The 24,381-nt window shown below is 39.1% G+C and overlaps 2 protein-coding genes and 1 pseudogene across 5 annotated transcripts; 1 reads left to right on the top strand and 2 right to left on the bottom strand.

Moving 5' to 3' along the window:
- The first annotated feature begins 3,092 nt into the window (after nucleotides 1–3,092).
- On the top strand, nucleotides 3,093–10,029 carry LOC111344161 (betaine--homocysteine S-methyltransferase 1). Of its 4 annotated transcripts, none has more exons than XM_088759090.1 (9): nucleotides 3,093–3,370; nucleotides 4,058–4,196; nucleotides 5,382–5,497; nucleotides 6,170–6,361; nucleotides 6,913–7,060; nucleotides 7,713–7,895; nucleotides 8,433–8,563; nucleotides 8,779–8,876; nucleotides 9,237–10,029. In XM_088759090.1, the coding sequence occupies exons 3-9, from the start codon at nucleotides 5,426–5,428 to the stop codon at nucleotides 9,436–9,438; spliced, it is 1,026 nt and encodes a 341-aa protein (XP_088615216.1). In that variant the 5' UTR covers nucleotides 3,093–3,370; nucleotides 4,058–4,196; nucleotides 5,382–5,425; the 3' UTR covers nucleotides 9,439–10,029. The 4 variants fall into 4 exon arrangements, with proteins under 4 accessions (XP_088615216.1, XP_022807109.2, XP_022807108.2 ...); XM_022951374.2 differs by lacking the exon at nucleotides 3,093–3,370 and adding an exon at nucleotides 3,499–3,636; XM_022951373.2 differs by lacking the exon at nucleotides 3,093–3,370 and adding an exon at nucleotides 3,820–3,980.
- On the bottom strand, nucleotides 9,561–16,680 carry LOC148732760 (uncharacterized). The gene is made up of 2 exons (XM_088759089.1): nucleotides 12,659–16,680; nucleotides 9,561–12,541 (listed from the first exon to the last, which is right to left on the bottom strand). The coding sequence occupies exon 1, from the start codon at nucleotides 15,173–15,175 to the stop codon at nucleotides 13,193–13,195; it is 1,983 nt and encodes a 660-aa protein (XP_088615215.1). The 5' UTR covers nucleotides 15,176–16,680; the 3' UTR covers nucleotides 9,561–12,541; nucleotides 12,659–13,192.
- Nucleotides 16,681–16,745: 65 nt separating this feature from the next.
- Nucleotides 16,746–21,100, bottom strand: LOC148732759 (macrophage-expressed gene 1 protein-like; annotated as a pseudogene).
- Between the last annotated feature and the right edge of the window lie 3,281 nt (nucleotides 21,101–24,381).

Raw genomic sequence — 24,381 nt, 5'->3', positions numbered from 1 at the left:
GTTTTACTTAGCCAATTTACTTCGATTACACCTGAATTCGATCGCTCTACAGTCAGACTCTTCATTGGGAAGGAAATATCTGCTCCACCTACGTTCAACTGTAAGTCAAAGCCTTCGAAATGCACACCTTGCGAATTGAATTTGAAGCTCCACGCGTTGTTGCGGTTCGTCAAACTTGGCCAATTTTGTCTGTGTATACTTTTATCTGGCGATATTGCCGTCAATCCAGGACCTAATAATCTTCAACCTCCTGTAGGCTTCAGAGGTTTATCAGTCTGCCACTGGAACATCCAACGACTGACTGACACCAAATTGGAAGAACTATCGCTAATGCTCACCTCGAACAACAACAGTGCTGCTAAACTCGACGTCTTAATTCTCACTGAGACGTTCGGATCAAGTAAAATTCCAGACAGCTATTACATGATACCCGGCTACACATTACACAGAAAAGATCGAATCGGGAAGAAAGGTGGCGGCATAATTGCGTATGTAAATGAGAAAGTTATGGCTTTACGTCGAAGAGATTTGGAACTGGATGATCTTGAAACTCTCTGGCTTCAAATTTGTCCTCATAAATCAAAGAGACCGATTTTGATATCTGGTGTTTACCGTCCACATTCAGCCAACAATTATAATGAGAGCTTGGGTAAAAATATTGAAAATGCCCATCTCGAAAACAATGAATTGATTATTCTGGGAGACTTCAATTTGGATTATATTGATTTCAACTGTTATTCAAAACATTATCTCGCAAAGGCACTGAACAGTCTTGGATTAACGCAGATGGTAAATGGGGTAACAAGACCTGCCTCTGATGCGTGCTTAGACCATATTTATTCTAGTCATCCTGCTAGAATTAGAGAAGTACCCATAGGTAAATCTGGACTTTCCGATCACCTTCCGGTCACCATCTTGAGGTGCTACAAAACCATGGATGCACAACGTAAACAACATTCCAAAATCAAATGCAGAAATATCGACAAAATCAACAAAGAGTGCTTTCTGCGAGACCTAAGAGAAGCCCCTTGGGATATCTCCTTTGTTTTTCGAGATGCCGATGACATTGTTGAATCTTGGTACAAAATCTTTAATGACATTCTTGATAATCACGCACCTTTGAAGTCCAAGAGTGTGAAGAAAATCAATCAGCCGAAATGGTTCACTAATGATCTATACAACGAAATAAATAAACGTGATAATCCTCTAAAGAGGGCCAGGAGAACACAAAATGAGCAAGATTGGTCTGCTTTTAAACTGGTTAAAAACAAAGTGACGAGGAAACTAAGAAATGCGAAGGAACAGTACTCTAAAACCCAGTTCAGTAAAAATCAAAAATGTCCAAAGAAACTTTGGTCTTTAATTAAAGACCTATCTAAAAATACAAAGAATAACGACGACTCCGTCCCTATTGCTGACGAAAACAACAACTTGATAAAGGATGACCATTCAATCGCTGAACGCTTTAACCGCTTCTTCGTTGATGTATATGAACGTCTCATAAATGCGACACCTGTACTTCATTATGATGCTCTTCCTGGTCCACCAGACAAATCTAACAGTCAAATTGAGAATCTTATTCCGCAAATAACTCCTAGTGAGGTTAACGATTATCTTCTAAGTATACCTACACACAAAGCCACGGGAATCGGTGGGTTTGGTGCCAGAGTTCTAAGGATTGCAGCTCCTGAAATATCATGCTCCATAGCTATAATTATAAATCACTGTATTGAAACTTGTACATTTCCCTCACAATGAAAAATAGCAAAGGTTAAACCTCTATTCAAGAATCAAGGAAACAAGCAAGATATTCAAAACTATCGTCCTATTAGTATTTTGCCCATTCTTTCTAAAGTCTTTGAAAGACACATCTTCAATGCTGTGAACACCTATTTAACAGAAAATTCACTTTTATACCGCTTCCAATCAGGTTCCGTAAAAACCACTCACGGATACTGCTTTGTTGTTTCTTCTTGACCAAGTCCTTCTTGACCTTGATAAGAACAACGTAAGCGGCTTAGTTTTTGTGGACTATAGCACGGTATTCGACTTGATCAATCATGACATTCTCCTGGTAAAGTTAAGATCATATGGATTTCCAGATAATGTTGTAAAGCTATTGCAGAGCTATCTACTCAATCGCAAACAGTGTGTTACTGTAAATAACTCGACTTCGTCACAACTTATGCTAACCAATGGAGTTCCTCAAGGTAGCATATGAGGACCTCTATTGTTTTTAATTTTCGTCAATGATCTTCCCGAAGCTGTTGGATCGGACTCAACTATTCATGCTTACGCGGATGACACCACATTTAAAGCCAGCGCTAATATCGATAATACACCTTTGGAATTGGAACGACGTCTTCAAGAATACATGGATAAATTAAGTAAATGGTCTAGCGAAAATGGGACGGTCCTAAACGCCGTTAAAACCAAAGCATTACTTATCACCGGAAAGAGGCTACATTCATCATTAGCTGATGGCAATCGCCTGTCAATGACCCTTGATGGGACCGAAATAGAACAAGAAACTTCTTATAAATTGCTTGGTGTAACACTCGATCAAGATCTTACATTTAGTGACCACATTTCTAGCCTAAAGGCCAAGCTTTCTCAGCGTATTGGTTTATTGAAAAAGATAAAGAGATACCTTTCAATAAAGGAAAGACTCTTATACTATAACGCCTTGATTAAACCCGTCCTTATGTACGGGAGCATGGTTTGGAATATCTGGAACGCTAAAGAACTCCACTGTCTCCTAAGGTTACAGAAAAGGGCTGCCCGAGTAATTCTTGGAGTGGACTCTTATTCTAGAAGTGTTGTAAACTTTAGTAAACTAGGCTGGTTGCCAAGACCGCATTGTTTTGATCACATATTTCCATTCGATGTTGATTGGTCGATGAAAACAATGCGGTCTTGACAAAACCTCTCGTGGGGACCACGAGAGCTAACTAGTTTGCTTGTCGACTGCAGGTCGCTGGCTACCCTCGCCGGGCTTATTTTTGTTACCCAACATACTGTGCGATCGGCCAATGGGCCCGCAAATGTTTTAAGTAGCCAAAGTCGAAATTGGAAAGCCGATCGATCTGGAGATAAAAGCATCGCTAGTGAAAGATCTGTGGGAGGAATTGGGAATCGAGTGAATGGAAATAAAACTGCAACATCTCTGCTTTGATTTTCTGGAGGAATCGAGACTGGTGGTAATTTTTTGGCGGAATTATTCGCTTCGGGCGACGGACACTTCTAAAATAGGTTTCCGGCCTTGTCTTTCTTTTAGCAGTTGAACACCAACATAGCGCTAACTCGCCGAAGACGCTTCAAAATGGCCTGAGACGCTCGGAATCAACAAATAAAACAACAAAGCAATAAGGTAAGCCCATTTTATTTCAAAACAAGACATTTTTTTCTCTCTTTTAAGGCAAACCGATAACATCCCTTACAAACCTTAAAAAATATAAAACGTTGCGCAATACGGTAAGAGTCACGTCCGCTTTTCTTGTAGTGAGCTTGGGCTGCCTGTGCTTGACGTCGTCGTCGTCGTCCCTTCCGTCGTGGTTGCTTAAGCTCCCTAATGTGCATTATAGCGGCTGAAGAAGCTTGAGTGACATTTCATGTGACCACAAAAAAGTTTCAGACGTTAGGCTCAAGTAAAATCCAATGTTTCTTCGTAACGTGACCACACGAAGAAAACAAAGAGATCACAAGTTTCCCATTCATTAAATCCTTGTTCATCCAGCCACACAAGACAAACTCGACGACGCAGGTTTTGGCGGGCAGTTTGAGCCAATTAGAGTGCGACTTTTTCAGGGACCGGTTTCAAACGGGGCACATACGAGTAAAACGAGCTACCGGGTGTTCACGAGTATTTACTAAACAGAAGGTTACCACGCACGTACTAACTTAGAACGCAACGAATTTGCAGAACCTCTCTGATCTGTTCTCCCTTTTCTTATTACTCTTACTACAGAAAAATGGCACCGGTAAGATGTATTTTTTCTCAGTTCTCTTGTGAGTTCAGTAACTGAGGTTTTTTTACGTCAATTTCATGTCTATTCAGAAACGCGGCATTCTTGAGAGACTTGATGCAGGTGAAGTTGTCATTGGCGATGGCGGGTTTGTCTTTGCACTGGAGAAACGAGGCTATGTTCGAGCTGGTCCTTGGACGCCAGAAGTGAATGTAGAATATCCATCGGCAGGTAAACGAATAAAGTTAGTCATTTTTTAATGTCGCGTCAATCCACCAAATTTAGCGGTTTCGCATCGTGTTTTGTTTTGGTCTGTGATCTGTGTGAACACACAAGGGAGGTAAAGATTACTGGTTTGGGAATACATCGTGCGTTCGCTTGAAAACACGCTATTTGAGACGATTTTATACGCGAAATCATGTTTCTTTAGATTCTTCACTATTTGTATAATTACGCAATGAAAATACCTCGTGTAACTTGAATATGCGGACGGCGCCCTTTTCTATTGTGTTCCAAGGTTACTACACGAGTTCAGATCAACGTCAACACAAGATCAAGTGAGCAAAACTTAATTGAGATTGTGGCGATCGTAAAGATTATCATATTTTCCTAATTCACTTAAACACGCTCTAAGTATGTCCATTTCTTTGGAGAGAATGACTAGGTTACGGGAAGACCAAAACAGTACTTGCGTTAAAGAAAGTCACGCACACAAGAACTCAACGCCAAAGGAAGTTTCGCGTATGGATTTTGGTTAGGGTTTATTTGGGAAACGGCATAATAGAAAATCAAGCGCAATTCGTCAAATTCGTTGTTTCACGACGCAGCAAATAGGTCAATGGTGGTTGGACGCCATAGACGTGGCATAAAATGCAATTTACTCGCAAAACCGGTTATGCCAGGCCGGTTTTGGATAACTAGTTCTGCTCAGCCCCCGAGAAGGTTTTTAGTATTCCAATTTTTTTATATGTTATTTTTTATTTTTTAATTAATATCAGTCATCTTTGTATAATAATGTGGACACGGATAACATTGCTGGCAGTAAGTCTTCAAAACAAACCTGCTACATCCACCAATCTGATCAGCCCAGTTCTTACCTTTCCAGTGATTGAGACAAAAATGTAACAATATGGTGATGTTAAACATCCTAATGTAATTGTTTGCCTTGCCAGCCTCTCTCTTTTCTACATGGACTATTCCACACATGAGATTATTCTAACTACTGGTTAGCTTAGAGAGAAATATGTTTTAGTTGCCATGAATGACCAAGGCTCTCTTGCTGTCAAAATGTTGGATGTGAAAGGTTTCATTTATTAAAATTTCTTTGGTCTTGGTTAGGTAAACCGAATGGTAAAATTGCATTGTGGTTTGAGAAATTTTGAAACTATTTTTATTGCCTTTTATTCTGATTCACAGTCAAAGAACTTCACAGAGAATTTCTTCGTGCTGGAGCTGATGTTATGCAAACTTTCACATTCTATGCTAGCGATGACAAACTAGGGAATCGTGGAAACACTGCTGCACAAATAGGAGTAAGTTATATTGTGCGTAATTATCATGCTTGGGGGATCACTGGGTTTTGAGTGCTCTCTGAAATAACTGCACCTGTGTAAAGGACACCACTCTATAGCTACTTCTGTCCTATCCAATGGTTCCAAAAAATGCTGAACTCTTAAATGCTGTTATGTTGTGGTACCAGGCCAAGAAAATTTACCAAGGCGAGTCTGTGATAGTTGTGGTGAATAAGTTTCCAAACAAATCAATTTTCATACTTAATGCTTCAGTGATGTAATCATTATCAGTGTTAGTGGAATGAACATATAACAGTGATATAGTGGCTGTTAAAGAGGGTCTGTCCCCTCAAGTATTTCAGCTTTTCTATAAGCTCATCATCATTTTAAGGTTTATTACTGAGATATATAAGGTGATATGGTTGAAGGTGCTCATGATGAAGGAAGACCTCATACATTTGCTGTTGATGCTTTGCTGATTATATTGAGACAGTGCCATGTTAAAGCAAGAAATGGATGCCTTGTGAACATGAACTTGCTGGTTTCCCCACTTTAATGTTTCTCTCATTCTCCATTGTATGATGGTACAACTTGTCTCCAACCTACAAACTTTTTGACAACCATGTGAAGGAGAACAAATGTACCCTCTGTGGTTAATAACTACAGCTGAAATTTCTTTCCACTCACCATTAGTGCCAAGCCATCAATCAAGCAGCATGTGACATTGCCTTTGAAGTAGCTAACGAAGGAGATGCTTTGGTGTGTGGAGGTGTTTGTCAAACACCAACATACTTAAGTGGCAAAGGGAAAGAAGCTTGTCAGAGAGAATTTGAGAAGCAAATAGAAATTTTCCTGAAAAATGATGTGGACTTTCTACTTGCAGAAGTAAGTTTTAACACTGAGTTGCAATAGTGGATTCTTCAATTAGAAATGGGTCACATGTAGAACAAATAATCTGTCAAGTTTGTATCAATGTGAAAATGGATGCAAAAACATGCAATGCACATCTTAATATTAGATGAAAAATGATAAAACTGATGGGTTTTAATTTTTGTTTATACTAATGTTTATCATTTGAATTGAACCCAAAAAGGATTATTGTCATGATTTTTGTTGAATATAATACTATAATTGTAACCTAAAATCTCATTGTTTAAAAAAAAAAGTACGTGTCATTGCTCCTGTGGTTTTTTCAAGGGTTTCAAAAACTTTTGAAGGAGACTGCAGAAACTGCAATGTAGGCAGCTAATTTAAGGTCAATTTCGACTAGACTGATTTTAATTTCAGAGGTAGTAAATGGTGATTTCACTCAACATAGAGAGTGAATTTTGCCTATTCCTGGCTCATATTGTAAAACCTTGGTTTTTTGTAATGCAAACATGATTCAAACATGATGATTGCTAAGGCGTGAAATGTTATTGTAAAATTGCTCTTAGTATTATGAACATGTGGAAGAAGCTGAATGGGCAGTGGAGTCATGTAAAGCCACAGGCAAACCTACTGCCGTTTCATTGTGCATTGGGCCCCAAGGAGATTTGCACGGCATTCCTACTGGGGAATGTGCAGTGCGCTTGGCTCATGCAGGTATAGAATGTAGTGATTCAAGAATGTTTAAAGTAGATGGCAACACAACTGCAAATTGTGTCACTGTTTATGAAGAGCCAAAGTTGCTGTTCTTATATTTTCTTAAATTTGGTTAACCTCAAACAGTCTATTCACCTTGAGATTCAAGACCTAGTGAGTTATTATTTACAGATTTACTTGTATTCTTAAATTTTCTCTGAGAATGTTAACAAAAACTTGTTGGTGCTCTAAAACTTAATTTCCAAACATCCATGCAGAGTTTTTGTATTTTTGTGGGCATACTATAGACAAATGTCTTTAAAAAAGTTCACAATCACAATTCAAATGTTTGTTCCCTATGCAAAAAGTTACACATTCCTAGTTTTATATTCACAACTCTTAAGTTTCTGCACAGAATGAACAAAATCTGTTCAAATCTTGTGAGGGGTTCAGTTATCTTTGTTAGATTGTTCTAAAAATCCTTGAAAAAAAAACATTCACTGTGGAAAGAATTCTAGAATGAATTTGATAGTAGACTGCAAGTCAGGCTGACTGCCTAGATATCTGATCAATATCGAACATGGGCTGGCTCTACCCTTTTCTTGTCCTTTCCCTTAGTGAATGCAACAATCTGTTTGCTCACAAGAAACAATTTTTTGCTTTGTTACACCAGGTGCTGATATTATTGGCATCAATTGTCATTTTGGACCTGATGAAAGCATTGAAGCATGTCGCTTGATGAAAAAAGCACTTGATGCAGCTGGGATTAAGAAACATTTGATGGTGCAGCCTCTTGGATACTTAACCCCAGATGCTGGCAAACAGGGATTCATTGATCTCCCAGAATTTCCCTTTGGTAAATACTGAATTGTTTATACCATTAACTCCTTTTTTTTTTTTTTTACATCAGAAAGATGGTGTAAAACAGAAAGGGTGGGTTGTAGTATCTCTTGAATGAATGCCGTACTTGCCATTCTATTAGAGCATGAGATTTTTTTGTAGAGGACCCACTTACATTCAAAGACCTGTCGCAACTTCTGAGGAAGTCCCATAGAGTTGTACTGTAATCCTTCCTCTAGTTGGCTCTTTTCTAAAATCTTGGGTATTGCATAAAGCATGGTTATTAACAAGGACATTTCTCTTGAATTGGTTTTAAAGTTTTTCCTTCATAGTTCTTTTAAAGAGTATGTAAGTCACTGCTGTCACAGGACATATTTTTCAACATACACCAGATACTGGCTGGTAAGATCTGAGTTTTTGATTTTCAGAGTGACGAGAGTAGGCTGGTAAATAGCATACAACATTTGGGTCTGTTTTACATTTCTGAACGACTATGGTTACCGCAACAGTTAAGTTCGACATTGATCAGTTGCAACACTCTTGTTTTGAACAGCTCTGGAACCCAGACTGATGACAAGATGGGATGCTCACAAGTTTGCTCGTGATGCATACAATGCTGGAATCCGTTACATTGGTGGTTGTTGTGGAATCGAGCCTTACCACACCAGGGCAGTGGCTGAAGAGGTTTGTCTTCTGTACATTTTTGCCCTAAATTGGTACTCTAGTTAAATCATTCAAACCCCATTCTTCAGTTTTATTACTTACTGGAAGATGTTAGTTTTGGATCAGTGGAATTTGCTTCAAGGGTTGTGATTTGTTATTTAATCCTGAGACTGAGAACACTAGTTTCATGTGAATAGTAATTTATGAATTTATTTTTTTTTTTTTTATTTATTTAGTTGGCCAAGGAAAGGGGAAAGCTTCCAAAAGCCAGTGAAAAACATGGGCCTTGGGGAGAGGGACTGAGGTTGCACACCAAACCATGGGTTCGAGCCAGGTAAGAAAAAAGGAAATTCATTAAAACTGAATCTTAATTAAACTCGGTAAACAAAACATACTCATCTTCTTAAAGTTATTGAAGCCAATACCAGGGTAAGCAAAGATCTACTTCATGGTTTACATAGAGGTAGATGTACAGGTCAGTGAGAGTTTGTGAGGCATTAGATTGATGGACAATTAAGCCTACCAAATTTACTTATTAGCCACTTGTATGTAACTCAAACACACTGTGGAACCTAGCTAATAGTTAAAGCAAAGGAATGAAACTCCTTCCTTGTATAGAGAAAAAGGCAGCAGTATGGACCTTTATACCATTTGGAAATACCAGTAGTTTCATTTTATTTTGGTCTTCTTGTAGGGCACGCAGATCCTATTGGGAGAATCTCAATCCATCAAGTGGTCGTCCATTTTCTTCTAGCATGTCTAAGCCAGATAACTGGGGTGTTACTGCTGGAGATAAAGACTTAGTACAACACAAGGAATCTACCACCCAAGAGGAAATGGATGCTGTTATTAGTCGAGCAGCAACTAAAGAACTTGTCCTTAATGGAGACCACTGAGAGAGCATTGATAGGGTGGTCATAGATGTGACCATAGTCACTAGCTTGTATATACGCTGTACAATACCACCAACCTGGAGTGCTTCTGATAACTATGTAATAGCAGTAACACTGTGTATATGTACTTGATAAAGGACTGACTAAATTTTACTTGGTTATTTGCATTTTAAATAGACTATATTTTTAGATATGAAATAAGGGGTTAGGAAGACTAAGTGTTAATCATCAATTTTTTGCCTATTTCATTTCCAGCTGTTTGTTTGTTTTAGTGTGAGTCTTCTCTTTTTTTTTTTTCATGATTGTATTTTTCGTACATGTATCTAGGATAAAACTGAGGATATTTGTTTAAGATGTCATCTTCAGATAATTATTGTACAAATCAATTGTACAAATCTTTGTTGTTGATAACCTCTGTGCATTACTCTCAATATTCAAACTTATTTAATACTGGTATTGACAGCTCAGTTCTTTAACTGCAAAAAATGGCTTATCATTCATGTAAAAATATGGTGTTAATAAAGATTAGTTTCAGGGAGTTTCACCTTGAAAATATATTAAACTGGGGGAGCAGAGAGAAACCTTTTGAAAGTATCTGCTTTGATCCAAGTTACAGTATTTTAGTTCTGCCCACAGTGCATTAGCCTTTATAAGTTCCCTCTGTCCCATTCACCATTTCTCTTCTTCTGTTGCCACATCTTCTCATATCAAGCTTTGTTAGGCAATTAAGACTCTTCTACTCTCTTTAGAACAGGTTACTCATTTTACATTTATGCTGTTTCTCAAAAGAAGCACCCATAGAAATAATCCAATCTTGAAAGACATGACAACTTTTTCTAGTGAGTCTAGAATCCTTACTTGCATTTTGCCATTTGAAGCGAAGGAACCGACAGGGACAAGTTTGGGTATGCTTTTGGGGCCTTAAAAACCTTAACCCCGAGTTAGAAAATTAGCTATATTTTAGAAATGAACTTGGGTAAATTGTGGGCTATCAACTACAGTCCTTACAGGGTTATCAACTTTACTTAAGGGTTACAGATTCCTTACTGAGTGTAAAAGTGCCCTTGCAGACCCAGCGCCTTGCTTAGAGTGTGAGTGTTGGCAATGTGGGGTGTGTGCAGCACTAAATGAATTTGAGCAGTTGCATCTGAATATGCCTAACACAGCTTCTCACAGTCAACATCCCACATCAGTATATACCACACTGCCCCCTGTTGTTCAAAGGGTGGAAAACAATATCCACTGGATGAATCTCAATCCAGTAGATAGTGCAATACACTTTGCTAACCCTTGTCTTCTGGATGGTGGTTTATCTGTTGTATAGTGTTCCACCCTTTGAACAACTGGCCACTAGTGAATAATACTCTTTGCCTTTGCTGATTCTTTAGTTCAGAAGTGATTAGCAAGAATTAGTATACACTAAAAGAGTGGATAGCATTGAAGGCGTGCTCTGGTTGGCTAGTCAAACTCCGAATATCCTTTGCTATTTACCTCCGAGCAACTTGGGGAAAAATGGCATCCCAATTTGCATCCGTGACAAGTGAAGAAATCACTCAAATTAATAACGAAGCAGTCCCTGAAAACACAAAGAAAGTGACTATATTCGGTTTGGCCGTGTTTAAAGGTAATGGTTCAAGTTTTTAAACCGGAGTTTATCGATAAAAACCAATGAGAAAGGTTTTGCTTACAAATGCAAATTAATAATGCAAATTGTTGCAACAGTCCTTTCTGCACGTGAAAATTAATGTTGGAATCATTGCTGGAATGTATGAATTAAAATCAATTTTTGGTGGTGTACATTATCTCACTGTTTTAGTATATACTAAGACAACTATTCACCTCAGTGTCAGTGGTTAGCAGTGGATATTTACTGAGCCGCGAAGCAGCTCGGTAAATATCCACTTTGGTGAATAGTTCTTAACTATTCACCTCTAAGCTGCCAGACAATATTTCACCAAATGAGTTTAATTTGTGATCAATTCTCAGTATATTGGAAGGAAGAACTAATTTTCAGGTTTGTCTGTTGTAGACTCTCAGTGTAGATGAAAGAAGTAGATGGATAATTTACTCGCCACTGTACAGCTCTAAAAACGTTCACCACTTTCCACGTCCACCTCGCTGGAATACTTGTTAAATACTGAACAATTTCAAGTTGAACTGAGTAGCAGAAAGAATCTATTTTGCCTAAGTTGGAGTTTCAAAGTCTCTGCAGTAATAACCCACTCATTCAGGTTTAAGACAACCTTGTGGGACCTTTTGTTTCAATTACATAGAGCTCTATGAAATCTATGGAGGTAAGTAAGCATCGGATACAAAGAGCTTGGAAATCTAAGAAACGGGAATCTTGGTTACATATTACCCATGTTAATGGCAATTGAGAAACCTAAAGAAATATTCACAGAAACGAAAACTCTGTTAAAACAGTGAATTTCGACGATAATGAATAGGCAAGTCTCGCCACTACTTCAAATCAAACCATTTAAAACATTGCCTTTGCTAAAAAAATCCTTCGTCTCCAGTCCAAATGAAGGAATCAGTTGCAATTTCCCTTCCATCTCTTGATTCCATTACTGTCGAATTAACTACCTTTAGGTGCTTCATTAATGTTCTCCTCTTTAACACTCCGATTATCTGTACAGTTTCCATCTGTTTCAAAATCCTCGTCATCGTAAACGTCCATTTGTGGAAGGTTGGTTAAAACAGTTGATTCAGAGCTGTTTAGTCTCGCCAAAAATGCGCCCAATAGCCTTCGATTGAGATGATCCGTTTGTGTAATCTGTCTCTTTGGGTCTTCCTCTTTTGTTTCGTTCCCATTTGTTCCTCGAGTCTCCTGTTGAATTTTTACCTCAGCGTTTTCTTCCGCGATGTCCATGATCGAGACCAAGTTGGAGAAGACTGTCTATGTAACCACGCTCAATTTTCCCAAGAGAAATAGGTCCGCAGCGCGTACATGTGTTGGAGAAAAATCGCAAAATTTTCAGACAAAGGGTAAATTTCGCAAACTTTAGCAGAGATTGTTCCGCGTAGAAAGTAATGCCGACGAACTGATCCACCACAAGTCGTATAATTTGATTGTTATTTATTGACGATATTGCAATTATTTGATCTGGCAAAAGGACAATACAAAAACCGTTTGTATCTATGTATAACTAAATTCTCATACAATAATTCTACTCCAAAATAGCTCAAAATATAATTTGACAATCATATCGTGTTTACTTACTTCTGTGGCTGGCCGTTGGCTACAGGTTAGCTTAAAGGCTTCTTTCGTGTTAGCAACTTATACTAGACCTTTCCCTTTGAAATTGATTTACTGACTGAAATGTGATCTAAAGTACAAAGCTTAAATGTCAATCAATGTTCTAAATCACGTGATTCTCATTCACTTTCAACGAAACAGAGATAACATGATAATTTGGTTTTATCAACTGAGTTGATAATGTAAATAGGCCACCTCTTACTTTTTCACGAACCACGAAAAAAACTGACAGTAATCAGGCTTGTACACCCAACTACTCTGGATGACTTCTGGGGCATGAAAAAAGCAAAAGAAAAAAAAAACACCTCAAAGAAGGCAGTAAATAAATGAGAAATATTCCGAAAAAGATGAATTTTAAAATACTTAAATAGGCTAAGAACAGAGACCAGAAAGTGAACTTCAAGTTTAATAACTTACTCAGGATACACTAATCATGTACAAACAAAAATAGAAATACACACAGTTTTGTTGTTATTTTTGAGTGAAAACAAGACTCTTTCAATTAATAAAGTATTGCGTTTCTGATAAGTTTGGACAGATGAGACAGGTTTGATCGTCACACCTGGGTGGTAGCCTGGGCACATTAAGACAGGAGTTAGAACAAGCTACATTTAGAGCCGACACGTCGATACACTTGCCAGACGAAAGGAAAATACTTTCCAGGCCCCTACATTTTACCATTTCCATCTCAGGAGTATGCTTCACGGCGCGTGACATCACTATATTACGCAAATTGTTGCATTCTTCAAATGACACTTGTTCCAATCTTTCTTGTCTAATACGAAGCTCCGCGCATTGTAGATGGTGACAGTTGACCAGTCGTAAACTGTCGATGGCCTTTGTGTGGACCTCTAGGCGTGGTATGGTTTCCCCGTCACTCTCCATGTCACATGATTCCAGAGTTAACCGACCGATGAATCTAGACTGTAAATAATACCGCGAAAACTTACAGTTGGTAGTCGCTACCATCGTAATCTTACCAGAGATAACCTCGAAGTCAAGCGCAGCTTTATTGTCGCTTCCTGCCTCGCTCATCTTCACACTTAAATAACCAAGCTCCTCGCATTTCACAGCAATGGCAGTTGCATTAGGCAAATGTATTGACACATGTTCCAGTTTTTTACTTCGGATAAAAACCGTACATGTGGATCGCTCGTTCGGAAATGCCTCGGGTTCGGTGTGCACATCACAGTGAAAATGTTCCAGCGCAGGACAGTCGATCTTTATACTCCTGAGTTTAAGCGCTTGGCAGAGTAAAATGTTCAACACTTTAAGATTTGGGCACATAGCGCCAAACAGCGTCAGACCAGTGAGCTCTCCGACGATAGAGAGCTTACTGATTGTTTGGTGTCGCTTAAGAAAATTGCGTAAGGTGGTGGTAGGCATAGAGTGGCACCCCACGAACTCCAAATGATTCAAACGTGTGGAAGTGGATTTAAGGTTGTGAATGTTTGCGAGATTACGCAAACACATTGATTCCAAGGAGTTGGAAAAGACAAAAGCAGCCGTCAGATCGAGACAGTTTATCAACTGGAATTCTTTCAATACTGGTGTGTTACAACGCAAACACTGCATTCGTAAGGTCGACAATCCATCTAACATCAGGGTGGAAAGCGAGGCAGATTCAATGGATAACAGACTTTTCCGGTCGCGATGAACCATACCAGCCCCAATAATCAGATGCCGAAGCGAAGCCATGAGCTTTAGCATTATTCGCAAGTGATCGCTCGTAAAAAAAAGTGGGCATGTTTTGAGCTCTAGGCGAGTGACTATAGCAGCGAGGCGCTGAGAAGAAGCAATGGTCTTCAAGCACATGTCTCTGTTATGGATGATCTGCGGGGGCAACGCTGAGCGGAGACTAAACCCAGTAAGTTCCAGTTCCCTTAGGTTTACTTTTTGGAGAAACGCGATGAAAGTAGGTGGTGGGGACGCGATAGAATCCAGTGCAACCTTTAAAACTTTGAGATGGGGAAATCTTAAAAGAAGCATTTGCAGATGTTGTGGTGAAACGAAACCTTTTTCCAAGGAATCTGTTGATTGTAACGGCCATTTGAATTCTGTCAGATCATCACGGGTAGCTTTCGTAAGATTCAACTCTTCCAATACGTTTGCGCACTGCAATGTCTGTAAGAATTGTAGGTCACATTCCAACAAGGGCACATCTAAGCGTGTTAAGTTTTTCAAACGACAAAGAAGTCCTTGAAAAGTTGGGTCGGTGAAAGTTTTTGTGTCATCCCTTAAACATGTGACGAAATTTCCGAACTTTAAGAGGCAATGCCGCAGCTTACGTCTATCCCTTTTGGTGGGTGACAAATGTTGCGGAAAGGAGGGTGTGAAATGAATGCACTTCCAAAGAGACGCTGTATTCTCTATGACGTCCCTCCAACGCTTACACACTATAGACAGCCGAGATAGTTGATCGTAAACAGGATGTAGAAACGCCAAAATATAGGCCAGTAACTCGTTTGGTAGGGCGTCCATTTTTCTTAACTGTCAACAATGGAGAAGTTGAATGCTCACGTCATAACTGTTCGGTTACTTTTCAAAGAAATGAATGCGCGCGCATTGCGCGATATACAGAGCATTTCACTCCAATTCTTTATTTTTGTGCTATGACTTACAGATTTGTTTTTTTTTTTTACTAGCTGGTGGTTAGTAACCAACCACTGAAACTTTAAGACTTAACTGGTTTTAAAGCTTGCGGATTTTTCTGATCGACCTTGATCAGAAATAATAAGTTCCAGCGGAAAACTGGACCCAAAATACAAAACGACGTAAAATTGGTAGCTTTAATCTAGGGATAGGGAGAAAAGGCTGTTTGTTTGATGTTACAATTTTGTCAGCTCTTTCTATAAAAATTATTAGCCAGGATTAAGAGAAAAGTTTAAAGTACGGTGGGTGTAATGAAAGTAAACTCAACAGTTCGACGAAAGTTATCTGGGATTGCTCTGGTTTTGCTTTACTTCACTCTGTGATTGGTCCAGAAAATTTACGGCGCCACTTTAATTCTCAAACAATCAGAACTTAAACCAATCACGACTTGGTTCCCAGCTTTTTCCCGCGCTTTAGATTATCCTCGTTCGATCAGCCATCTATATATAACCATCTCTTATCTAAACCTTAAGAGTACATTTACCAGCAACTGCAAAAATACGTCAGCTAAAAAGCATATAACAGTATTTCAAGTTATTTGCTAAATGTTATAGAAATCAAATTCTAAGAGGGTATTTGTCACACCATGTATCCCTCAAAGGGTAAGATGAGACCCTGAGTGATGTGTAAGATAAGCTAAGCGTGGGAGACATGAAAACTCGTCGTAGAACGGGAGACGGGGACAGGTCCTTAAGTTTGTTCCGATTTCACCAGCATCAAGTGACTAGTAACAGTCCCACTCAACCCAAGACAGGATACCAATTCATTGCAGATTTGTTTTTGCTTACTTTGGTATGTGATGGTCAGTAGTAGTAGTAGTAGTAGTGAACTTTATTTATGTATCGTAAAAACCTATCGCGTAGCACTAATTGGAGACACAGGGTAAAAGCTTTAAAAATAAGAAATCTGGAACCTATTTATAGAATTATTTACCTAACCTTTTAACAGTTAAAATTATTGATCAATGTCCTAGAGTTAAAAATCAACTATTACAGAGCGCACATTTTTTGCATCCATCATCAATCCTGACAGTCATGTCCGTTCTCCTGATTTTTCTCTCCTCCCAACCAATCAGATGCAAAATTAAAATCAATTCATGACTGTGTCGTCCGCGTTTTCCCACGCTTGTGGTAATTTGGTTCTTATTGGCTCTTAAAGGTAATTTGCTTACTTCTGATTGGCTGTTATCATTAATTTGGTTTTGGTCTACGACACTTAATCGAAAAGCGTGCCATCATCGAGTAAATAGGTGTAACTGTACTTTATCAAACATAACCATCACTTCTTTATATTCTCCTTGCCTCAAAAATTAGGGCTATTTCTTTCATGACGCTTACAACAGAACAAGCGCTTATTAGAGTATGTCAATTGAAAAACAGTTATTATAAAACCCATTTATGGCAAAATACCGACTTCAAAAACGTTTAAAGAGACACTAAGCTATGATCTGGACAAATTTCCTATTGACATTCGTTAACCTCGAATTAAAGGAAAAAGTTGTTGCGACATTCAAACTTGTGAACTTCCTTGCTCAGTAAGAGTGCCATACCCAGCGGAATTCAGTGGCTCCATCAAACCGCTGCTCTATCTTTGAATGGTCTTATGGCGACGCCAGGCAATGACCATGGCTGCGATCAGCAATCCAGCCAATGCCGTCACGCCAAAAGTAATACCAGCCGCTGTCCCAGCACCCATGGTATCACTGGAAGTCTGTGAGGAAGACTTTTGTTTGCCATGACTGGAGGCTTTCAAGTTTGCTCGTGCGGGATCCATACCTATTATTGCTGGACCTTCTAGGTTGATTTCAGCTGCTAGTTCTATAACAGAGCTACACGCAATAGATGCAAGAGAAATGTTTAATTAATTCCCTGGGAAGATCTAGCTCTTTGAAAAAACTTGATACCCCCATTCCGTTCCCCCTGAAAACCATGTAGTCCCCGACCCTCCCCACGGGTGATAACCATAACACGGTGCAGTCGTTCGACCGGAAACGACCCCTCACTTTACTCTGATGATGGCTTCATTGTTACCGACAAAATACCGTTTTAATACTACCCTCGCCTGGAAAATCATACTACCAGATTGACTCTTCATGCAGGTTTAAATCGCGTAATATTCTACTCAGTAAGCGAAATTCCCTTCACTTTCCTTTTACGTATATGAGAGCACGATCCTTCGCAGTAAAGCACTATTTGAGCAATAGTGAAAATCAGACCTGAAAAAAATTTCAGGCCTGTACGGGATTCGAACCAGCGCTGCACTAGTATCGCAGAGGTCAGTGGTTCGAATCCCGTACAGGCCTGAAATTTTTTTCAGGTCTGATTTTCACTATTGCTCAAATAGTGCTTTACTGCGAAGGATCGTGCTCTCATATACGTCTCATAACCGCAGTTCACACATAACTTTCCTTTTAGTCGCCAAAACCCAAAGCGAGTTTGATCGTTTAAATCAAATTTGTACAGAGTCATTGTTGATCACGAGCAAGGGCACCGTGTAGTTCTAAATTTTGGGCGCATTCGAGTAAGGAGGTCTTTTGATGATGGGGAATCCCTGGCTGTTGTATACATTCTACTTCACGCAGAAGTTAATCTCACAATTTTCTTCAACGGTTCCCAAATGCTGAGAATAACCAATTGGACAGGTTTTGGGCGATACAAATGGACCAGACTGTTTCACGAAGAACTCCAGGCTTGAGTGACCTGCAAGGTAACAAAGGGTAAAACGGAGAAGCAAAATGAAGGAAGCTTTGGATAGGTATCCGCTGTTTAATCTGTCTCGTTATGTTTGATGATAGAGAATGCAGTCCTCAGTGAGATATGAGCGACATGGACTGCGACGGTAGAAAAAGGATGGTTAAGGTTTTAACTTTTAAAATATTGGTTTGGCCACCCCACAGCAGGGGCGAGGATGAATGACATCATAGGTAAGTCGCATTCAGGCTTTACAGCGAAAAAAAAAAAAGAACCTAAGACTGATGTTGGTTCAGGCGCCTGATAAAAAAATTTCGTGAATGAAATCTTTCACTATGATCTTATTACAGTATATCACTAGATGTCAACAAGCATTCCCTTATGTAGATTCCGTCGATATTTACCTCCGCTGTTGCTTCGTTTTTTTGCACGAATAACTTTATCTTTCGGCACGAGATAGCTTCTGGAGTTATGCAACTCGAAAGGGCACGAAACTAGAGGCCCACTCTGGGACCTTAAGTCGCCTTAAGTTGTGTTAAGTCGCATAAAGTTTCTTAACTTGAAGTCACTGGTTGCGCAATATTTTAAGGGTTCCACCCTTTTAAGTTGATCCCAATTCACCCTACTCCAATCATAGGGTTCAGAAGAAGATGTATGGTGGCCGAATGGTTGGTGCATTAGACTCTAGATTAAGCAATCCAGTTTTGGTCTCCAGCAGAAACCTAGCAGATAGTGTGGGCGTATTTGGCAGAAGGGCTCGAATTTTCGCAGTATAGGCTGAAAGAAGGGAATCTCGCGACGTGTCCCGCTCCTCACTTCGAAGAATGGTGTGACGGGAAGTACTAGTTACGAATTAAGTCTTTAATTAAATGTCCTAGTAAATATTAAAAATATGACCAAATTGTAAAGGAGTCCGTAGTTGATTTACTGTAAGATAGATGTTGTAACTGCACGCGTTTATTCCGCCTAATAAAGAAGGGGAAACGTGCTGTTGGGTAATAAAAATTAAATATTAACTTCTTAGAGTGTTAAGTATTTAATTCTCTTCACAGTCTCACCCCTGGATCAAACATTAAGGTCACGAATATAAAGGAAACTATATTCATCAAAGAAGCTCGTGTTCGTTTAACACTATCTTATTCTTGTTACCATGTAAATGTCTGAGGACAAGTAGGAAGAATATGCTCACCGATGTAGGGGTGTAAAACGGGAAAGGGAGGTTACATACGGTTTGATCCTTTGGCACTTCTGGCATATGTCTTTACACCAAGAAGATTGCCAGTATCACAACTGAAGAAGCCACCAAAAGGTACAGACTCCTGGAAGCCTAACCCGTAGTCATCGCTCACACAGACATGCATGGTGGCCCCAAAGCGCAGGACGTAAAACTTTGGTGGACATCTCGATCTTGTGTGACTGGGTTCTTTAACACATTGCTGTAGAGTCCACCAAAGAGATATCCTGTGTTAGGAGTCACCGCACCCTTCGCAACACATCAGTAGGTGTAGTAATTGGCAAATCCACAATAGGTGTCGCAGCTTTTAAATATCCTTTGAAGCCAATTATGGTATACACGATGGCAGGTTTGTAGTGTGCGACCTTGATGTACCATGACTGCTTCATAACCATTGCTACAGGTGTAGTCGGCTGTGAGAGGGTTCTTCTGAACAAAGGACCCACATGGATTACTGGATGGAGAGCCCTCACATTGGCACGTTTGATAGACACCCCCAAACGTGTAGTTATTGGTTGGGCTCTCGCAAGATCCATCATCAAGGTTGGCCTGAAAGCTGAAGTCCGGAGAGTTCAGTTTGGTGCATCCTCTGGTGTTGTGCTCATAGTACTGCTTGATGGCTTTTTCGACGACGTTGGCTAGTTTAAAGACCAGTTCTTCAGACAGTTCCGGTACACTTCCAGGTGTAATTGCAAAATGAAGTGGGTCACCTGATCGATCAATTGCGACCAGCTCGTGTGCCAGTTAGTCTTCCCATTTATCGATGGTAAAATTCGCCCTGAATGGGGGTCCTCCAAATGTATATACTGTGGAACATGCAGTGTTCTGTGTATATTGATCCAAAACTTTTTTGTCAGTTGTCTGAGTATAGCTAATACTGGCTCTAAACACCCCGGAAAAAGAGGCAGTCGCTGCTACTGTGATCTTACCGTAATCTTCATCGAAATCAGCCAAAAATTTCTTTGTCAAGTGATCGACTTTAGCCAGGGCTGCTCCAGCCTTTACAGTTGTAACATAGTGCGTTCCGAAATCTCGAATCAATACCTGCGCGAGAAAACTAGCATAAGCAGTATTGTTGTGCTGGAAGTGAAGGACAATTTCAAGCAAACGTGACTTGAACGCTGGCTGTAGAGGGGCATCCGATTGGAGTTTCACCGTGTACAATTCATGGCGTAGTTGCGCTCGTGTGGTTATAGTCTTATATCTTTCACTTGATGTTTCTTCATTGATTCGAACTCAGAACAGAACGAACCACTTATGGTTCTAGAATCAAAATTTCCTCAAGCTTCGGCATTGATAGACTTCGTTGTGGTGGACGAATAGTTATTCCAGTGATCGTACATTTCAGCAAATAAATACCTTTTGCTTTCCTTGATGGGATATGGAAACACATCATCGGGAATGAGATACTTGACGTCGTCCGAGGTCTTACATTTGGAATAATTCATCACTGAAACAGCGCCAATATGGACATTTCTTAGGTTGTCCCAGCCGCCCCCCGGAAGAACCTCGAAGTGATAAACTCCGCTTGTAAGAGGACAGCCGGTTTCGTGGATCGCCAACTGGAAATCGGGTTGAAGAGTCATTTTCAGCGGAAACAAGACTACATGCAAGTAGGACCAACGAAACTTATAATAATAATAATAACAGATTTATACCGCGCCAGTATCCTACTGTTCAAAGGCGCCTACAAGAACTTTAAAATTAACGCTTAAGACAGCTAATATTAATTATAAAAGGCTTTTCTAAAAAGAAAAGTTTTTAATCTACTTTAAGCATCAAATCTTGAAACAATCCAAATGTTTGGTAAAACCCAGCCGAGAGCGCCATCACAAATAGTCTATTGGCCAAGTCTTTACAGCTTGGATGTGGTTGCTCAGAGACGGAATACCGCTGTACCCTTTATCGACAGTATGAGAGTTATTCTAGAAAGTATGATGATCATATGAACCACCGCAACGGAAACGTGATAAATCATAAGACTTTACAAGCACTTGTGCATGTTTTTCAACATTAGCCAAGTGTTCTCCGTAAAAAAACTCGAAATCACTTAGACTGCTGTTTGTTTAATTGGTTTTTTTGTTTGTTTGTTTGTTTTTGCCGAAAGTGATGAGTCCTTAAGAGTCTTAAAGAAAAATTTCTGTACTCATTTAATAAACACGGAAAGCACATGACAATCTAGATATGACATGACACGATGGTCATATCAATCACATGATGGAACTTTAGGCATCAAATCTATAAACATCGATAACTCATAAGAAAAAGAATCCCCTTGTCAGTTTCAAATTATTTTCGTTTTCTATTGATTTCCTATCCTATTTTCAGTAAGATTAAGCAAATACTGTTTTATTTCACTGCATTTCCATTCATACTTAGTGGAATTAAGGTATGGGAATAATCGGTGATGATCATATGAACCACCGCAACGGAAACGTGATAAATCATAAGACTTTACAAGCACTTGTGCATGTTTTTCAACATTAGCCAAGTGTTCTCCGTAAAACAACTCGAAATCACTTAGACTGCTGTTTGTTTAATTGGTTTTTTTGTTTGTTTGTTTGTTTGTTTTTGCTGAAAGTGATGAGTCCTTAAGAGTCTTAAAGAAAAATTTCTGTACTCATTTAATAAACACGGAAAGCACATGACAATCTGGATATGACATGACACGATGGTCATATCAATCACATGATGGAACTTTAGGCATCAAATCTATAAACATCGATAACTCATAAGAAAAAGAATCCCCTTGTCAGTTTCAAATTATTTTCGTTTTCTATTGATTTCCTATCCTATTTTCAGTAAGATTAAGCAAATACTGTTTTATTTCACTGCATTTCCATTCATACTTAGTGGAATTAAGGTATGGGAATAATCGGTGGCCAGCAGACTAAACCAGGCCAGAACAGCTGGGCTAAAGGAACACAGCGGTCTTCGTGCATGCGAATAGGTGCTTTCAGGTAGCTTTCAGGTTGTCAGGATCAAGTTAGTTTTTTTTTTATTTTTTAATTTTTTTATGCACACTTATTCTACTAAAAATACAACAACGAGAAAGAGAAAAAGAAGAAAAAAAAAAGAAGAGAGGTCTAACTATACATGAATTTACACAAAGCTTTCGAGTTGGCCACTACCACAGAGCAGTTACAGATGGGTGAAAGTTAAATACACTTAAGGAGATAGCACATATACTAAATAGTTAAAATAGTAAAATAGAGCTCTATGATAGGCTAAAGTTGTTCAAGATGTCTGCCTGCCAAACAGGAAGAGTTTATATTCTTTTTTAAAGCTTTTGGCGGGGAGACACTATTTTAATAGGTATCGTTTGCCAGATCTGTGATGCTACCACACTAAATCTTGCTAGACCATGATTGGTTCTAGAGAATGGTCTGTACAAGTTTTGATTAGTGGCGTACCTAGTAGAGTAATTATGGACAGCTGAAGCTGGTTGGGCCAGATCATAGAGGACTGGAGGTATATTCTTTTTTCGATATTGAATTTTATGCACAAGAGAGCCAATTTTTAATTTAAAAATATTTTCTAATCTTAAGATTTCTAGTAGTGTGAAATATGGTGTATAACTTTCTCTTTTGCTAGCAAAGAAGATGCTGCGGATACCTTTGTTTTGACTTATTTTGATTTTATTTAACCTGGCTTGGTATGCAGTTCCCCAGCACATCAATCCATATGTTAGATATGGATATATGAGAGTATAGTACAGTTTTTTGAGCGTGCTCACACGTAAATAATGTCTAAGCTTAGATAGAATTCCGATGTTTTTTGTTATTTTATTGTTTATGTGCTGGAGCTGAGCATCCCATTTTAAATGTTCCTCAATAAAAACCCCCAAATATTTTATCTGAGATTTTTGTTCCATATTGCAAGCTGTAATTCTGATATTTGTTCTCTTTTAAGTGAAGTAATAATCATATAATTAGTCTTCTTGAAATTAATTGACGGCATATTTGCAGCACAGTATTTTAAGACCTTTCTAAGTTCTTCATCAATAACTGATTGGAGCTGTTCAGGGTCTTTTGAAGAATAAAACATATCTGTATCATCTGCAAAAATCCTAAAAGCTAATTTCTCTGAAGACCTAGGCAAATCGTTAATATACAACAGAAACAGCAACGGACCTAGTGTGGAGCCTTGGGGTACACCGCATGTAATAGTTTTCAGGCTAGATTCTGTATTACCAACTTTGACATATTGCTTACGATTAGTTATAGTTATTAGCTCGAAAACCATGCATGGGGGACTCCTCGGATCGGTTTCCATTTTTTTCTCACGAGTTACAATCAAACACACTCGCCAGTAAGTCACGGTGTTTTAAAAGCGTATAACATGTTAGTGAAGCTCAAAAAAGAATTGTAAAAAAACAGGATACCCTTTAAGTAAGCTTTGTGTTCGTTAAGTCTGGGAGTTTTCTTTCCCCTACTTTTGTTTTCCCTTTACAGATTTCTGTGAACGTTTCAAATTTCTTTCGCTTTTTTTTTTTCTTTGCGAGACAGTGGTTTGTAGAAATGAAAATAAACAATTTAAAAAATCGAGTTTCCAGATGGGATTTGAACCCACGACCCTCCGTGATCTAGTCGGATGCTCTAACCACTGAGCTACAGGAGACTCTATGGTGAGCAAGGGTCAATTAGTGGGTATTGACTGGAACCGCATCACGCGGCTACACAGCCAAACATCAGCTAGCGCATAGAAGCTCACTAACAGCATCACGCTGTCACATTAAAGCATCACATGCATTAAAGCATCACATGCAGCCAACCAGCCTCCAAAGTGAGCATGTAGAAATGAAAATAAACAATTTAAAAAATCGAGTTTCCAGATGGGATTTGAACCCTTGCTCACCATAGAGTCTCCTGTAGCTCAGTGGTTAGAGCATCCGACTAGATCACGGAGGGTCGTGGGTTCAAATCCCATCTGGAAACTCGAGACAGTGGTTGTTTCTTTTTTGTTTTCTTTTTCTTGTTCAATTTGTGTTTCTGAGTGATTGTGTCTCACGGCCAAAAGCAATTCCAATTTAAAATAATTTCTTGCTTAGTGTTATGAGATGGCTTTTCTCAGTCGTTTTTTACGCCTTTTAATTTTAATTAAATGACGGT

The sequence above is a fragment of the Stylophora pistillata genome, chromosome 4 (genome assembly GCF_964205215.1).
Source record: "Stylophora pistillata chromosome 4, jaStyPist1.2, whole genome shotgun sequence".
NCBI lineage: Eukaryota > Metazoa > Cnidaria > Anthozoa > Scleractinia > Pocilloporidae > Stylophora > Stylophora pistillata.
This window is presented reverse-complemented; position numbering and strand designations above follow the sequence as displayed.

Bases quoted from the DNA above. Each gene is read 5' to 3' on its own strand.
- LOC111344161 (XM_022951372.2), top strand. From the start codon at position 4,046: ATGTCTATTCAGAAACGCGGCATTCTTGAGAGACTTGATGCAGGTGAA. The intron at 6,362-6,912 runs GTAAGTTTTAAC...AATTGCTCTTAG, and splicing joins TGGACTTTCTACTTGCAGAA to TATTATGAACATGTGGAAGA. The intron at 8,877-9,236 runs GTAAGAAAAAAG...GTCTTCTTGTAG, and splicing joins AAACCATGGGTTCGAGCCAG to GGCACGCAGATCCTATTGGG.
- LOC148732760 (XM_088759089.1), bottom strand. From the start codon at position 15,175: ATGGACGCCCTACCAAACGAGTTACTGGCCTATATTTTGGCGTTTCTA.